The 18,676-nt window shown below is 44.3% G+C and overlaps 1 protein-coding gene across 2 annotated transcripts in view; it reads left to right on the top strand.

Moving 5' to 3' along the window:
• Positions 1-11,737, top strand: part of VWA7 (von Willebrand factor A domain containing 7) — a 34,316-nt gene extending 22,579 nt beyond the window's left edge. For both annotated transcript variants that reach the window (XM_069746480.1, XM_069746481.1), the window contains 8 exons: positions 573-761; positions 2,622-2,754; positions 2,839-2,967; positions 4,415-4,507; positions 4,637-4,896; positions 4,975-5,105; positions 6,260-6,440; positions 7,384-11,737. In XM_069746480.1, coding sequence (XP_069602581.1) covers positions 573-761; positions 2,622-2,754; positions 2,839-2,967; positions 4,415-4,507; positions 4,637-4,896; positions 4,975-5,105; positions 6,260-6,440; positions 7,384-7,821 — 1,554 coding nt within the window. In that variant the 3' untranslated portion in view covers positions 7,822-11,737. The remainder of the gene's footprint in view (positions 1-572; positions 762-2,621; positions 2,755-2,838; positions 2,968-4,414; positions 4,508-4,636; positions 4,897-4,974; positions 5,106-6,259; positions 6,441-7,383) is intronic.
• Positions 11,738-18,676: the final 6,939 nt, after the last annotated feature.

An 18,676-nucleotide genomic window follows, 5' to 3' on the forward strand; every position in this document is an offset into this window, starting at 1 on the left:
ATTGTACAGACAATAGACATTACAGCATAACAGAAATATAGTTCAATACAGATACCAGGAGGAGTGAGGGCCCTGCTCGCAAGCTTACAAACTATGAGGAAAAGGGGAGACACGAGAGGTGGATGATAACAATTGCTACCCCTTTAATACTGCTTGTGATCGACTGCAGTGGTCAGGTGACTTGAACTGAACATCATTGGATGTCTTTTGGATAATGCATGGTTCAAGTCATCTGACCTGACTTCTGCAGCCCACCACAAAGTCCTGTGGCAGGCTCAATGGTGCTTGCATGGACCACAGAGCAACCATCAGTGGATCCAGGAGGATGACAACTGGTGACTAGGACTTATTTTTACAGAATCCAACCCCTGGACAGCTGCTTTAAAGGGACTTTCATACGAATGACATTTTTCATCTATCTTTCTGAAATGCCTTATGGCTGGACTAACCCTGAGTCTCCATTCTTCCCACAATTGGTGGATAGAAGTGGTGCCTGTTTTGAAGGAAAGCTATCATGTGTTTCCAGTCCTAGACAAACCCTTTAATAACAATACACTGTCTATTGTCTCTAGGTGTCTTTCCTAATAACAGAGGATCCTTCCCGAACGAGTTCGAGGAGCCGACGGGAGGTTTTACATCCAAACAGATTTGACCTTTACGCCGATTTGGCCTCCGTTTCTGGAGGTCAGATCATCTTCACCAACAACCAAGACATTTCTGAAGTTGCAAAAGTTATAACAGATTCGGCGTACTTTGATGTGGTGAGTAAAGACAGTGACATCTGAAGAGGTGAACTGCTCCACCTCGTAGTATTCCCTTTCCATAGCATGTGCCAATTTATGGTTTGATTAGGATCCCTAGTCACATTGGAAGGGTCGGACGTTGACTTATAGTGTAGCTATCTCCACTAGGTGACACTAGACAGATCTTAAAGAGGTTGTTTACCTTTTTATTTTATTTTTTAACTTACATGTATGAATTTGGGGTTAAAAAAACATTTTTTCTAGCAGGTTTCATTAATGATTTTACACTGTTAAGCTTTTACAGGCTGCTTGTTTTCCTAGACATTCGACTTTGATGTGGTCTGTGGTCATAAATCATCTGAGAGGAAAATGACAAAGATATAACAGTTACAAACTCTCCTAACAGTTCACTGGCAGATTCTCAAGTTAACTCATTCTGTGGCCAGTAATACATAGTAACATAGTAACATAGTTAGTAAGGCCGAAAAAAGACATTTGTCCATCCAGTTCAGCCTATATTCCATCATAATAAATACCCAGATCTACGTCCTTCTACAGAACCTAATAATTGTATGATACAATATTGTTCTGCTCCAGGAAGACATCCAGGCCTCTCTTGAACCCCTCGACTGAGTTCGCCATCACCACCTCCTCAGGCAAGCAATTCCAGATTCTCACTGCCCTAACAGTAAAGAATCCTCTTCTATGTTGGTGGAAAAACCTTCTCTCCTCCAGACGCAAAGAATGCCCCCTTGTGCCTGTCACCTTCCTTGGTATAAACAGATCCTCAGCGAGATATTTGTATTGTCCCCTTATATACTTATACATGGTTATTAGATCGCCCCTCAGTCGTCTTTTTTCTAGACTAAATAATCCTAATTTCGCTAATCTATCTGGGTATTGTAGTTCTCCCATCCCCTTTATTAATTTTGTTGCCCTCCTTTGTACTCTCTCTAGTTCCATTATATCCTTCCTGAGCACCGGTGCCCAAAACTGGACACAGTACTCCATGTGCGGTCTAACTAGGGATTTGTACAGAGGCAGTATAATGCTCTCATCATGTGTATCCAGACCTCTTTTAATGCACCCCATGATCCTGTTTGCCTTGGCAGCTGCTGCCTGGCACTGGCTGCTCCAGGTAAGTTTATCATTAACTAGGATCCCCAAGTCCTTCTCCCTGTCAGATTTACCCAGTGGTTTCCCGTTCAGTGTGTAATGGTGATATTGATTCCCTCTTCCCATGTGTATAACCTTACATTTATCATTGTTAAACCTCATCTGCCACCTTTCAGCCCAAGTTTCCAACTTATCCAGATCCATCTGTAGCAGAATACTATCTTCTCTTGTATTAACTGCTTTACATAGTTTTGTATCATCTGCAAATATCGATATTTTACTGTGTAAACCTTCTACCAGATCATTAATGAATATGTTGAAGAGAACAGGTCCCAATACTGACCCCTGCGGTACCCCACTGGTCACAGCGACCCAGTTAGAGACTATACCATTTATAACCACCCTCTGCTTTCTATCACTAAGCCAGTTACTAACCCATTTACACACATTTTCCCCCAGACCAAGCATTCTCATTTTGTGTACCAACCTTTTGTGCGGCATGGTATCAAACGCTTTGGAAAAATCGAGATATACCACGTCCAATGACTCACCGTGGTCCAGTCTATAGCTTAATCGGCAGCACATTAACACTGCAAAGGGAGCAACATTTTTAATGCAACCCTATTGCAAAAAAAATATATATATTTTTAGCCCCAAGGTCATACGTTTAAGTAAGAAAAAAATTGTGGACAATCCCTTTAAAGAGATTATGAATTGTCCTTGAAGATTTGTAAGCTTGTGTGTAACGGCGAGTGTTTGCAGGTCACGCTCCTTCATGTGCAGGCGTCGGAGGGAGGCATAGCCCACCATGTTTTTCTGGTGGACGAGTTTCTCCACAACGTCACGCTGTACATAAACGGCAACGTCCGGGAATTCCGCGTACACGATCCGACAGGTAATGGTGCGTCCTGTAGCTGTGACGTGAGCTACACTACGAGATATGGAGCGTTAACAATTATTCTCTCCTACCCTTAACTAGGCCGAAAGCAAAATGGCCGTCGCCAAACTTATGGCAGATTTACCCGAGTCTTCCTGTCTGATCCTCTGCTCGTGGGGAACTGGACAATTTTTATGAAAACTGTCGAACCCTACAGTGTTCACGTACAAGGTGAGAAACCTATAGAGCTGGATCTCCTTAACCCCTTAGTCTACGTTCACACTAGCGTTCGGCTAGTGTGCGTCGCGCTAGCGTCAGGCGACGCAGCGGCGACGCACGCGTCATGCACCCTATGTTTAACATGGGGGACGCATGCGTTTTTGCTTGTTGCGTTTTCCGACACGTGCGACTTTTTTTACGCTAGCGTCGGACCAAGAAAACGCAACAAGTTGCATTTTTCTTGCGTCCGATTTTCGTCAAAAAACGATGCACGCGTCGAAAAACGCAGCGTTTTTGCGTGCGTTTGCACGCGTTTTTCGGTGCGTTGTGCGTCGCGTCGCCGACGCAGCGGCGCACAACGCTAGTGTGAACATAGCCTTACTGACATAAGATGTAATAGCACGTATATGATGCAGGCTCAGGAGCTGAGTCTGCGTCATACAAAGTTAGATGCCGGCTGTAGCATACAGCCGGCATCTGCCTGTAACTAGAGCAGCGAGAGCTTAAATGCCACTGTCAATCTGATTTAAGTGGCCCAATCGCCAGTGCTTGTGGTCTCCGGTTTGCACTGACTGCAATACAATTACGGAGAACCTATGGGTTGTTAAGGCCCCGTCTTAGCCCTCCTGTTATGGCAAGCCTATGGGTGGACTTCATAGGAGAACACCTTTATCAATATATACTGCAATACTATGGTACTGCACTATAAAGTATAAGTGATGAGAGGATCGCAAGTTCAATTCCCCTAGGGAAACAAAAAAATAGACTAAAAAGAAAAAAAAATTGTGTAAAATAAATAAAAATTTGAAAAACCTCCATTAAAAGCAAATAAATCAAAAAGTAACAATATTTAGTATTATTATGTTTATAAAAGTCCAATCTATCAAAATATTAAATTAATAAACCCTATCTAAAAAAAAATCAAATAACCAGAATTGCGTTTTTTCGATTCCCACAATACCACAAAAAATGTAGAAAGACGCAATCAAAGCATCGTAACTACCTCTATATCATATCAATAAAAGTGTCAGCTCAGGGCACAAAAAAAAAAACAAACCCTCACACAACTTCATCAACAGAAAAATGGTCTCAGAAAATGACGACACAAAAGTTATTTTTTCTTAACGAATTTAAAAACCCCACTAAGTTTGGTATCGCAATGATACTGACCTGTAGAATCGTGTTCCCGGCTGTAATTTACGGCACAACATAAGCTGTAAAAACAAAAGAATTTCGCTCTCGTAATTTATTTTTGTCAATTTTCCAGCAGTGTTAAAATGAATGTTAAAAATCAAACAAAACCCCTCATATTGTCGTGTGGACGGAAAAATAAAAAAGGAAAAAATGGCAATAAAAAAAATGGAAAATTACCGAAATGTCCGAAAGGGGATAATAAAACCAGTAGCTACTGAAAACCACCCCAAAATTGCATTTTTTTTTCTTCTTGTTTATTCATTAGGTCGGAGTTCTGTTGATTTCCTCTTTTATTTTGGGATTCCTGTAAATGGGTCTCATCCTGGACTCTACCAACTCAACAGCCAGCCTGTGGCAGGTAGGTGATGGCGCAGAGTCCTAACCAGCTGTCCTCTCCTTGAGCCTCCGTACATTTACATATGAGGCCTCGATTCTACAATGGAGGTTGGACGGGGAATGCCTCCATCATTTCCTTCTTTCTTCTCAGGTGTCCCTGCCATCCTGGTGGTTGATGCTATTGGGCTTCCAGAGTCTGCCAACTTGAGCCACGTCAGCTTGACCTCACGCAACGGGAAGATGCAGACAGCCGAGCTGGAGACGGCCAATCAGGGTGGACTCTTCACAGCCAAAATTAGTGAGATACCCATCGGGGAGTTTAGTGTTGGCGTGAGAGGTCAGGATGGAAGAGGACTCGAGCTGAAACGGGAGGCACCTCAGCAACTAAGTGCAGCTGAATGCATCGTGGAGGTAAGGTCATTGATTTCGTGTTACACTTGAATTCCACAAACTAATTCTTAACCACAGACATCTCGTTGTGTCTTCCAGATGTCCAGTAATTCACTTGTGACACCAGGAACCTCTCATCCGATTTCAGTGAAGGTCACTAATTTTGGAGAACCTCACTGCTATTCCATCACCATGAGTAATGATGTCAACAAGGACTCTCCTACATTCAGGTGAGCAGAGGAGTCTGTCCGTATAATATCCTAGTCCGGACATGCTGCATGGAGGTCTATGGCCTCTCTTGGATTAAAACAGTATTTTTGCATCAAGCATCATGAGAATAATACACTTGGTTCCACCTTTTAAAGGGATTCTCTGCGTTGGACAGTGCCTACTTTTTAGAAGGTTCCTTCAACAATAAACTGATCATAAAGTGTCTCCCTACTCACCCCTATCCACCAATCAATCAGTGGCGCTAATTGTTTCATTTTTCTGCAGCTTGTACTAAGGGTTGTGAGATTTCAGTAGCATCAGGAAGAAGGGACACTGAGGAGCTTTCAGTGAGGTTAGGTGGGTGGAAATTTAGGATGAGAAAGTGAGTCCGGTGGAGGGAGATTCGCCGGCAGCAGGGAGGAGGGACACTGAGATGCTGTCAATCAGGTGGATGGACATTCAACAGCAGCAGGGAGGAGGGACATTGAGGAGTTGTCAATCAGGTGGATGGACATTCAACAGCAGCAGGGAGGAGGGACACTGAGATGCTGTCAATCAGGTGGATGGACATTCAACAGCAGCAGGGAGGAGGGACATTGAGATGCTGTCAATCAGGTGGATGGACATTCAACAGCAGCAGGGAGGAGGGACATTGAGGAGTTGTCAATCAGGTGGATGGACATTCAACAGCAGCAGGGAGGAGGGACACTGAGATGCTGTCAATCAGGTGGATGGACATTCAACAGCAGCAGGGAGGAGGGACATTGAGGAGTTGTCAATTAGGTACATGGAAATTCATGTTCAGCAGGGAGGAGGGACATTGAGGAGTTGTCAATTAGGTGCATGGACATTCATGTTCAGCAGGGAGGAGGGACATTGAGGAGTTGTCAATTAGGTGGACAGAGATTGAGTTTAAACTTTTATAAAGGATTTATTTGCCTTTCTGACATGGATTATCACAGTAAGTACACTTGACTCATCTGGTCTAAATGCTAGATCTATTTAAAGAGGTGTGCAGTTTGTATTGTGAAATTTAATGACAGATCTGCTTTAAATCTAGTCCTTCTCTGTATTTGATTCCTTTCAAAACTGCTTATCTATTGTAAGTCTTTGACCCGTCACCCATTTGTGACTGTTTTTACATGGCCGCTAAACTGTGAACCTCTCCTGGCAGGATACAGATGGCGTCTGGAAAAACAGAAGTAAGAAAGATGGAGATGAGAATTCCTGACAACACCAAGCAAGATACCATAATCACAGTGATGGTAAAAGCTGACGTGTGCGGCGGCAGCAGCGGCAACCTCCATCCTCCGTGCTTCACCCACCTCTCGTTAATAGTCATTGGAGAAAACGAGGTAGATGATCACTGACGTTTTCCACGATGCCTTCTCAGTCCACTTCAAAGCCTTTTTTTTTTTTTTAGCTTGGCCTGAATGGGGTTGTTAAAGGAATAGAAATACTTGGCTGCTTTTTTCTCAAAACAGCTCCACCCCTGTCCACAGGTTTAGAATGGTACTGCAGCTCAGCCTCATTTACTTCAGTGTAGTTGGTTTGCTGCACCAGACATAGACACGTGCCTCCTTCCTTCTGAAACAAAATATATTGCAAATGTGTATATTTAGCTCTGTTTTGGTTAATATATATATTCAGGCAACACTACTGGTGCAGTTTCTTAATTTGACCAATAGCTGGTGCTATGAGAACAATAAAAAAAATATAATATATAATTTATTTATTTTTTTATTTTTTTACATGGACTAAGCTTGCCGAGTAGCCGTTGACGTATGAACTGTACCCGGCTGCCCTGGGTGTCATAACTTTACCTGCATAACAAGTCACCAAACATAAGATATAACACAGATTTGTCCTTCTTTAACTTTCTTCTAGATTGCTCATATCTCCAGTTGAGTAGTATGGGATGCACAGCTTAAAAAAAAAAACAAAAACAAAAAAAACATGATTTCGTGATCCTCTGTCGGGAGATGTTTTGCACTACGGGTCTATGTTTGGCCACGCATAATACAGAAAATAGACCCTTGGGGCCCGTCTTTGGCTTTGGTCACGTCCAAGTGGGGATATTCTTTCCTACACTTTTGAGGCCCGGTCATTTTAGGAGCCTATAGTTTCCTCATAGTTGTAATCTTGCATTACTTTTTAAGGAGAAAGTGGAGCCCAATTCTCATAGCGGCCCACAGTCCTGAATTTTTCATATTGCCTTGATTTTTACTAGTAAATATGGGAATTACTGGCATCAAAAAGGGGTGCAGCCTTATTCTGTATTTTCTCTCCTATTTGCAGACCTCTACGGCGCCTCCTCCTGTTCAGACTTCGCCATCATATCTCCAGTCCTGCCCCTTGGCTCCCAGTAACTGCAAGGATCATCACTGGATCGCCATTCTTTTAGTCTCAGACATTAACGGGATTCATTCCGTCCAGATTGTGAATGGTTCCGGTACCACCGTGCATTATTCAGATGCAGGAAACGATGGCGTAGAATACACGTCGGACTGCTGCCACCTCCACGCTGAACTACTGCTTACAAATCACATGGGGGCGGTGTGGAGTTGCTTGCTTTCTGCCCCGGTCATCGCCATGCAGGCCGGACACAAAGTCCATTACTTACTGATTGTACCGCTCCTGCTGATTCTTGCCGTAGGGTTGGGGATATGTTACTTTCAAAAGAAAAGAAATACCAGTTATAACAGCCCGAAGGACTGCAAAAAAGAATCGTGTTGATGATTGGGAAAATGTAGATGCAAAAAAAATTCTTGGCACCGGGTATGAAAGGCCACGAGGTGCATAGGAATTTTGGACTGAATTGGAGCAAAGTTCTAAATTGATAATATTCTCGTATGTCTCGTCATAAAGAGGTCCAAATTCCCTGTGTAGATAGTCAAATACATTTTTTTTCTGACAGCAGCCACCACTAGGGGGAGCTCACTGCCTACTGTGTATACATTGAACTCCATAATAACAGAAGTGTAAGGTTCTCATCTGCCCTCTACTGGAGGGATACAAGTAGTACGATTTTTTTTAAGGAGATTTGAAAAAATGGAGATCGAACTGCTAAAAAGATACAGCTGTGGCAAAAATTAAGAGACCGCCACATCAAAACCCTGCCATGGGCAGCTCAGTCCTGAACCCCATTGAAAACCTCTGGAATGTAATCAAGAGGATGATGGATAGTCACAAGCCATCAAACAAAGAAGAACTGCTTACATTTTTGCGCCAGGAGCAGTGTGAAAGACTGGTAGAAAGCATGCCAAGACGCATGAAAGCTGGGATTAAACATCATGGTTATTCCACAAAATATTGATTTCTGAACTCTTCCTGAGTTAAAACATTAGTATTGTTGTTTCTAAATGATTATGAACTTCTTTTCTTTTGCATTATTTGAGGACTGAAAGCACTGGGTTTTTTTTTTTGGTTTTTTTTTTTTTTTTTATTTTGACCATTTTTTTTGTTTCAGAAAAAAAATACACAATTTATTTCTTGGAAATTTAGAGACATGTTGTCAGAAGTTCATAGAATAAAAGAACAATTTACAGTTTACTAAAAAATATACCTATAAAGAGAAAAATCAGACACACTGAACATTTTGCAGTGGTCTCTCTTAATTTTTGCCAGAGCTGTACTGTATATTATGAAGTTAAGGTTCACAGCGCTTTAGGGCAATCCGTTTAAGGGATCCATTAAACGGATGCGCTAACGATGAGCCCCAAATTGTCTGTATTTTTGTGATCGCTTTAACGCATGGTTGCATTGCGTCGGCATGCGTTAACAATAGAGTTCTATGCAGAGCGAACGCTTTCGTTCGCTGTGCGTTCGCCGCAACGGACCTGAAAACACGGTAGTCCGTGTTCGAAGGTGCATCACAAAATAACGGACCATCGCTAATGCATGCCGATTTTGGCATGCGATAGGATGTGTTACGCTAATTAAAGTCTATGGGTGCGTTAACGGATCCGTTACATAGCGTTAGTGCCGCTTAGAAACGGATCCGTTAAACGGATTGCCCTAACGCGATGTGACCCTAGCCTTATCAGCATACCACCTAACATTAAAAAAAAATATTGTGAAAAATTATTTTCTGCTGCTTGTGATGGTGACCCTCCAATCCAGGGATACAATTTGACTTGTGATGGGGTAGAAGGATCACCTCGGGTGTCTTTCTTTCATGCGTCTTCTGATATGAATCCACAGTTAGGGGTTGTCCACTTTTATTTATTTTTTCTTTTAACTCAAGTGTATGTATTTGGTGCAAAAAAATGTTTTTTTTTGCAATTGGGTATCTTACAAATTTTGCATCGTTTCAGCTTTTACGGGCTCTTTGTCTTTCTGCTCATTCAACTTTGATGTGGTCATTAATCAGCAGAGAGGAGCGCGGAAAAAGACAGATAAAAGAGTCACCAACTCTCCCTTCATACCGTCATAGCTCATTCTGCAGCCGGAAACCGTGCAACATGCAGGCTATACCAGGCAAAATTTATAATGAAACCCAATTGTAAAAAGGAATTTTCGCTCAAAATACATGCATTTCAGTCAAAATAAAAAAGGTAGACAACCCCTTTAAGGTCCCTTTTAATTGGTCACAAAATGGCCATTCACTTTTTAGTGTAACCCTCGGTAGTCTGAGGCCAACCCAGACTGGACAAACATTGGTGACATTAGCGATCAAGTGGACGACCCGAAATCGGATATATCGCTGAGTGGTGCAAAATAGGAGTAAAATGTAATATTAGCCCATATCCCCCTGAAGGGGCTGTCACTGCAGCCATGTTGGTTGCCACCCGTGTTTTCCAGAGGCAGAAAAGGACGGCTGAAGTCCCGGTGGGTGATGACATTTTCGGTGATTTGGTTGGAACTGACGATAGCACTTCCTGTTTTGCACAATTAGGCGTTCGGCCATGTCGCATTTCTCGGTAAGAAAACGAAAACCGTGTACGGCGTCGTTAGATATCAGATTTTTAGGATCTCGGCGTGTGGACAGTGAGGTCAGGCGTTATTGGCACAGATTTTGTGTGGATATTGTGATGTTTTGTTTCACACCGTGAAATTTAGTTTTGTAATACCCTTTAAGTACTTTGTATTTCAATTCATGGCCATTTTTAAGAGGCGGAAACTGTACGAAATTTGGACATGTTTTCATTCTTTGACAGCAAACGGAGCTTCTGAAAAATGGAGATGGATTGATCCACTCGGGGCAGATTGATTAATGCTGTCTGAATGAGAAACTGTGGTGCCCATAGCAACCAATCAGAGCTCAGCTTTCATTTTATAAAATGCTCTGGTAAAATGAGAGATGCACTGTGATTGGTTGCTAGGGGGAAACACATTCAGATCCTCATTTTGTCAGGTTCCTTAAATCTGGCCTTCAAGTATATAGAAAAATAGAAAAATCTATGTAAATAAAACTGTAAAACACCATTAAATATGTGCTGGCAAGTGTCAATTTTTAGGATCCAAGTGAATCATTGAACATCATTGTACATAGTATCGTGCCCATGTCAGATTTTACTTGCCAAAATAAAAGCAACTTAAAAAAATACTACAAAGACTGAAAAGTTAAAAAAAAACAGATGAAGGACAGCTAATCTACTGATGTATCATGACCCCTGGGGCATTGGAGATCACAATGGCTTTTGGGCTGTCAGATACAATACAATGGCCACTGGCCCATCAGGAATTACAGCTGCCACTAGACCACCAGGACAGAGGCTCTGAGAACCTGTTGGAGATGCCAGTGCATTGACGACCTTGAAGTTATTGCATAGCTACCGACGGTCCCGAATTTGCCGTGACTGTCCTGATTTTTCAGATATAATCCTATCGATTATATTCGGGGCTATCCCTGGCCAAAAATAATTGGGAAATGGGTAAACCCCACCCAAAAGTGGGCAGCCTCCCTCTGGTCAACGGCGTTCTTAGGCAGGACTTTACCGTTGTTTATCTAGAGGGTTGTTTAGGCCTTGTTTCAAAAAACCAAGATGGGTTTTGATGATATTGGCCTCAGGAACCTTGAGAAGATGGGGCAAATATTCAATTTGTGGCCAAAATCGCTTATCTAAATACCCTCACAGAGTGGTTCGTTAGTGCCCACCCCGTCCCACCATGCCCTGCAGTATAACGAGGCCACATGGAGCACATTGGGGCAGGTTTGTAGCTCAGATCGTATAGTAAAAGCTGAATCATGGAAGCGAGAGAAGGTACGAGTGGATTCTGAGGACCTGGTCCATCGGTTGCATCAGTAATCGCTGGCAGTCGCCTCTTACTTGATGGCATCCACAGCTCTACTTTTGATTAGCCAGCCTGTGCGCCACTCTGCACAGATGACGTCGCGCAAGGCCGACTAATCAAAGGAAGAGCCGCGGATGTAAGAGGCGGTTCTCAGGGCTCCTGTCCAGTGCGCGCCGGTATTGGTCCTGTGAATCAATAGGCACCAACTCGAATGGAAACCAGTGATAATCTCTGATCATTTCTGTTGTGAATTTTTGAATGTTTTTGTAGCTTTGTGATTTTTCGTGGTTTGCGGTAGTCAGTGGGTTGGTCTTGAGGTGAACATATTCTATTTATTGGGACCTAACCTGCAGCTGTTTATAAATGTCATTGTCACTGCATTTTACACAGCACAAGCATTTGTAATAAAAATGTTAAAAAAAAACAAATATTATCAGCTTTTTATTACTTTTTTTGTTTTCAGCGTCTGCTCCCGCGATCAGGGAGCACTCAGATTTGTGCATAGTTTGGAGATAATGGAGTGGCTGTCATCTACTATATAATTGTCTAAGGGTCACTTCCGTCTTTCTGTCTTTCTGTCTGTCCTTCTTTCTGTCACGGATATTCATTGGTCGCGGCCTCCGTCTGTCAAGGAAATCCAAGTCACTGATTGGTCGCGTCAAAACAGCCACGACCAATCAGTGACGGGCACAGTCCGGAAGAAAATATCCGCTCCTTACTCCCCGCAGTCACTGCCCGGCACCCGCATACTCCCGTCCAGCCACCACTAACACAGGCTTAATGCCGGCGGCATCAATAGTAAAAAAATGTAATGTTAACAATAATAAAAAAAACAAAAAACCTGCTATACTCACCCTCCGTAGTCCACCGAGCCGCTCGCGCCTGCCGCCATCTTCCGTTCCCAGCGATGCATTGCAAAATTACCCAGAAGACTTAGCGGTCTCGCGAGACCGCTAAGTCTTCTGGGTAATTTCGCAATGCATCCTGGGAACGGAAGATGGGGGCAGCCGCGCGCCCATCGCCACAGCGCCGTTGGATCCCAGGGGTGAGTATGTAACTATTTTTTTTTTATTCTTTTTTTTTTAACAGGGATATGGTGCCCACACTGCTAAATACTGCGTGGGCTACATGGCTGCTATATACTACGTGGGCAGTACTATATACTACATGGCTGCTATATTCTACGTGGGCAGTACTATATACTACATGGCTGCTATATTCTACGTGGGCAGTACTATATACTACATGGCTGCTATATACTACGTGGGCAGTACTAGATACTACATGGCTGCTATATTCTATGTGGGCAGTACTATATACTACATGGCTGCTATATTCTACGTGGGCAGTACTATATACTACATGGCTGCTATATACTACGTGGGCAGTACTATATACTACATGGCTGCTATATTCTACGTGGGCAGTACTATATACTACATGGCTGCTATATTCTACGTGGGCAGTACTATATACTACATGGCTGCTATATACTACGTGGGCAGTACTAGATACTACATGGCTGCTATATTCTATGTGGGCAGTACTATATACTACATGGCTGCTATATTCTACGTGGGCAGTACTATATACTACATGGCTGCTATATACTACGTGGGCAGTACTATATACTACATGGCTGCTATATTCTACGTGGGCAGTACTATATACTACATGGCTGCTATATTCTACGTGGGCAGTACTATATACTACATGGCTGCTATATACTACGTGGGCAGTACTAGATACTACATGGCTGCTATATACTATGTGGACAGTACTGTATGCTACATGGCTGCTATATACTACGTGGACAGTACTGTATACTACATGGCTGCTATATACTACGTGGGCAGTACTATATACTACATGGCTGCTATATTCTACGTGGGCAGTACTATATACTACATGGCTGCTATATTCTACGTGGGCAGTACTAGATACTACATGGCTGCTATATACTACGTGGGCAGTACTAGATACTACATGGCTGCTATATACTATGTGGACAGTACTGTATGCTACATGGCTGCTATATACTACGTGGACAGTACTGTATACTACATGGCTGCTATATACTACGTGGGCAGTACTATATACTGCATGGCTGCTATATACTACGTGGACAGTATTATATACTACATGGCTGCTATATACTACGTGGACAGTACTGTGTACTACATGGCTGCTAAATACTACGTGGGCAGTACTGTATACTACATGGCTGCTATATACTACGTGGACAGTACTGTATACTACATGGCTGCTATATACTACTTGGACAGTACTGTATACTACATGGCTGCTATATACTACATGGGCAGTACTATATACTACATGGCTGCTATATACTACGTGGACAGTACTGTATACTACATGGCTGCTATATACTACGTGGGCAGTACTAGATACTACATGGCTGCTATATACTACATGGTCAGTACTGTATACTACATGGCTGCTATATACTACGTGGACAGTACTGTATACTACATGGCTGCTATATACTATGTGGACAGTACTGTATACTACATGGCTGCTATATACTACGTGGGACTGGCCAATATACTACGTGTCTGTGCTGTATACTACGTGGCTCTGTGCTGTATACTATGTCGCTGTGCAATATGCTATGTGGCTGGGCAATATACTACGTGGCTGGGCAATATACTACGTCACTGGGCAATATATTACGTGGCTGGGCAATATACTACGTGACTGGGCAATATACTACGTGACTGAGCAATATACTACGTGGCTGGGCAATATAGTACGTGACTGGGCAATATAGTACGTGACTGGGCAATATACTACATGACTGGGCAATATACTACGTGGCTGGGCAATATACTAAGTGGCTGTGCAATATACTACGTGGCTGGGCAATATACTATGTGGCAGGGCAATATACTACGTCACTGGGCAATATACTATGTGGCTGGGCAATATACTACGTGGCTGGGCAATATACTACGTCACTGGGCAATATGCTATGTGACTGGGCAATATACTATGTGGCTGGGCAATATACTACGTCACTGGGCAATATACTACGTCACTGGGCAATATACTACGTGGCTGGGCAATATACTACGTGGCTGGGCAATATAGTACGTGACTGGGCAATATACTACGTGGCTGGGCAATATACTACGTGGACATGCATATTCTTGAATACCCGATGCGCTAGAATTGGGCCACCATCTAGTATTCATTATTTTATGAACATTTTTGCATATTTCTAGTAATTACTGTTTGGTTTTCCAAGCCGAATAGGACATTTAAGTTTATATGAACTATCTTGTATAATAGGTCACCGGAGATAATCAGGTCTACGGGCCCATCAGAGGATAAAATGGCTCAACAAAGACCCCTCATCTTGGCCGGCTATGCCAATCTGTGCTTCATGGTAGAGTGTTGGCGTACTGGACATGACTGCTCGACCAATCCTAATGTCTATGAAAAGGATTTTAGTTTTTTAAAGTTTTGTCTTCAAAGCAGTTTTCAAAACCTACTTGCAGAATTCTGAATGCAAAATTTAACCTGCATTTTACAGTACCAGCAAAAGCTATGAGATTTCAGAAATCTCCTGCACACACACATTGTTTTTTTTCCCAGACTTATTTGGAAACCTACTGCAATTTTGCAAGATGCAGCATGTCACTTCTTTCAGTGTTTTGTCACCCATAAAATGCAAAGAGTAAGTGCAAAAATGCAGGTATCAGGTTTTGCACCATTTTTGGTGCAAAAACCTGAGGAAATTGAATCATGTATTTTTATGCACTAAACAATATCAGCATGCACAAGGGACAAATGGACCTGACAAAAAAGGAGCAAAAACTCAGGAAAACCTGCTTCTTGTAATAGGCTTCTTTACTGTCAAGAGAGCAGGTTTTGCCTGCTGAAAACACACAGCAAAAACGCAACGTGTCAACGTAGCCTAAAACAGCCACCTAAAACAGACAGAGCACACTGTTTTACATATCGGACTGGTGAAACCCCTGCATTAGACCTCTGGGATCTCCGGATCTCTTGGCTGTCAGGCAAGGCTTGACTATCTTCCAGAGGAACACTTGCTGCAGGAGTCATCGTGGGCTCTTGCCTGGTCTCGTCCTCACGTGGCGGTACTGGTACATCCATGAGATTACCGTCTCTGTGCGGCTGAGGACCCCCTAATGTGTCAGGGACGGTCCACCACTCGTCATCGATTTCAGCATCAGGCATGACAGATTCAGGAAGTGGAGTAGCACCTTCAGGCGGCAATGGCGTAGAACAGATCTCAGACCGGCAGGGCCGCAGCATATTTCTGTGAAGTACTCTAGGGGCGGACTCCCCACTCTCAATCTGCATCTTGTAGACAGGGCCATTAGCATACACTCGCTCAATTACTCTGTTAGGCTATACTTCCCATCTCTCACTTAGTTTTCCCTTGGGGCGTTTCTCTCTGACTAATACTCGGTCTCTGGGTTGGAGCGGTAACTCTTGAGTTGGTTTACGGCCCCTATGTTCTTTTTCTTGCAGCTGCTGACCCGCCAACCGCCGTATCGTTTGTAATCGTTGCCGATGCTCTTTCACCCATGAGGTGACAGTTCGTTCCATCAGCTCCTCTGGCTGTTCCAAATTCAGCTCAATGATCTCTCGTCCAGCTCTTCCAAACAGCAGTAGATAGGGGGTATAACCCATGGTGGAGTGGACCCGATTGTTGTAGATCCAGACCAACTCTGGCAGGTAGTCTGGCCAACACGCCTTCTTATCCTCCTCTAACGTTCTCAGCATTTGAAGTAAGGTTCGGTTGAAGAGTTCACATGCTCCGTTGCCTTGAGAATGGTAAGGGGTGGTCCAGGACCGCTCAATGCCATACATATGATACAGTTCTTCCATCACCTTGCCTTGGAAACATGCGCTTTGGTCGGAGTGGATGCACTTTGGGCACCCATACACCCGGATGAAGTCTTGACAGATGGCTCGCGCCGCCGATTCCGCAGTCGGATCTCTAGTTGGGGTGACTACTGCGAACTTAAGAGAAATGATTGTCATCACCAAACAGTACTGTAGCCCCTGGGCTGAGTCTCCCACGAGGAGATAGTCAATCATCAAGACTTCTAGTGGCTCCTTAGTTTGTATGGTCTGGATGGGTGCCCTCTGTTCGGCACTCTTAATGAGGTCACATACTCGACATTGCCGGCAAACCTCTTCCACCACAGACTCCAATCGGGGGCAATACACATACCGCTGTAACCATTGGTAGGTTTTTGTGGGCCCGAAGTGAGCTCACAGGGGCCCGAAGTGAGCTCCAAATTCGTGGGCTTCTTTAGCTACTTCTTGAGCCATTCTTCCTGGGATGACCACCTGCAACCTTACTTCCATATCTTTTGGCTGTTGTCTCTTACGATATAGCACTGACTCTCGCACTTCCAGTCTATCCCACTGGTGCAACACACTCTTCATTTCAGAGTCCAGATCATCTCTCTTGTGTTTGCCAGGCTTCCGCTTCTGAGTTACCCACCATTTCATCTGTCTCAGCCCTTCGTCTTCATCCTGAACATGTCCCGATTCCTCATTGGTTCTTCCCAGAGACCGAGGTAATGCGCAGGCCTCCCTTCTTGACTGGGCTGCAACCACTGGGGGCTTAAACTTATGAAAGTCTGGGGCTTCCTCCTCTTCGAGTTGCTCATCGAGATCCCCCATTGGAGTCTCCACAGTCACTCTTGACAGCCCATCAGCATTTGCGTTTTCGGTAGCAGAGCGGTAACGAATGGTAAAGTCAAACTTGGCTAGGCGAGCTACCCACCGTTGTTCTAAGGCCCCCAATTTAGCATTTTCAAGGTGGGCCAGGGGAGTATTGTCTGTTTGAACTTGAATCTTGGTCCCTGTCAGGAAGCCCGCAAACTTCTCTGTCATGGCCCACACCAGTGCCAGGAGCTCTAACTGGAAGGAGCTGTAATTGTGAGGGTTTCTTTCGCTGTCTCGCAGGGACCTGCTGACATACCTAATGACTCTCTCATGTCCATCCTGTATCTGAGTAAGTACTGCACCGAGTCCATGAAGGCTACCATCTGTGTACAACAGGAACGGTTGATCGAAGTCTGCGTAGGCCAAAATCGGGGCTGAGGTAAGGGCATTCTTTATAGCCTGGAAGGCCACGTCTTGTCCCTGTGCCCAGGGGATGCGCTGGGTCTTCGGCACTACAGCGGTCCCCCTCAGCAACTCATTGAGAGGACCCCCCCACCTTCGCGAAGTCTTTAACGAACCGACGGTAGTACCCGGGAGCCCCAGAAAGGCCTGGAGTTCTCTCACTGTTCGAGGGACTGGCCACTTCTGGATAGCAGCCACTGTTTCTGGTGAGGGTAGAACTCCATCTTGTGACACTATGTGGCCCAGGTACTCGATCTCTCTCTTGAAGAGGTGGCACTTCTTTGGCTTCACCTTTAGGTTATGAGCCCTCAGTCGTCCGAGTACCTGTCCAAGCCGGGCAAGGTGTTCTTCGAATGAGGCTGAAAACACAATGATGTCATCCAGATAGATCAGCGTAGCCTCAAAATTTAAGTCTCCCAAACACTTTTCCATCAGCCGTTGAAACGTGCCCGGAGCATTGGAGAGCCCGAAGGGCATCCGGTTAAACTCGAACAGCCCCATAGGGAGGATGAAGGTGTTTTTTTCTTTGTCTTTCTCTGCCATGGCTACTTGCCAGTATCCACTTGCTAGGTCCAGGGTGGAGAAGTACTTGGCTTTCCCCAACGCTGTCAAGGATTCCTCAATGCGGGGCAACGGATGCGAGTCTCGAACAGTGCAGGCATTGAGTTTCCTGTAATCTACGCAGAACCGGATGGTCCCATCCTTTTTCTTGACGATCACCTCCGGGCTGCCCAAGGGCTCTGACTACTCTGCACCACTCCTGAATCCAGCATCTGCCTCAGTAATGTTTTCACCTCTTGATACATCTTGGACGGGATCTGCCGGTATCGTTCTCGAATTGGACGAGCTTCTCCGGTCGGTATCTCATGCATGATGGCTTCAGTACAGCTGAAATCCTCGGCGTGACGGGCGAATGTGGCCTGATTTTCCAACAGCATAGCTTCTATTGCTTGCACATGCTCAGGGCCCAGAGTCTTCACATCAACTTCCATTTGATCAATGATGACCCGTCCACTCCACTCTGGGGATGGCGTCTCTTCAGTCCCGGAGCAACTGATAGGGTCCACCCTTCACCTTCTTTCGGCGATAAAAACATCTCCTTCTGACTCACCACTTCACCCTTATGTGTGTACTAAAGGGCCAGATCTGTTCCTCGTGGCAGGGTGACCTCCCCGGGGCCCATATTCAAAACTCTTATGGGGACGTGTCCTCGCTGGAC

This window comes from Ranitomeya imitator, chromosome 2 (assembly GCF_032444005.1).
Source record: "Ranitomeya imitator isolate aRanImi1 chromosome 2, aRanImi1.pri, whole genome shotgun sequence".
In the NCBI taxonomy this organism is placed as follows: Eukaryota; Metazoa; Chordata; class Amphibia; order Anura; family Dendrobatidae; genus Ranitomeya; species Ranitomeya imitator.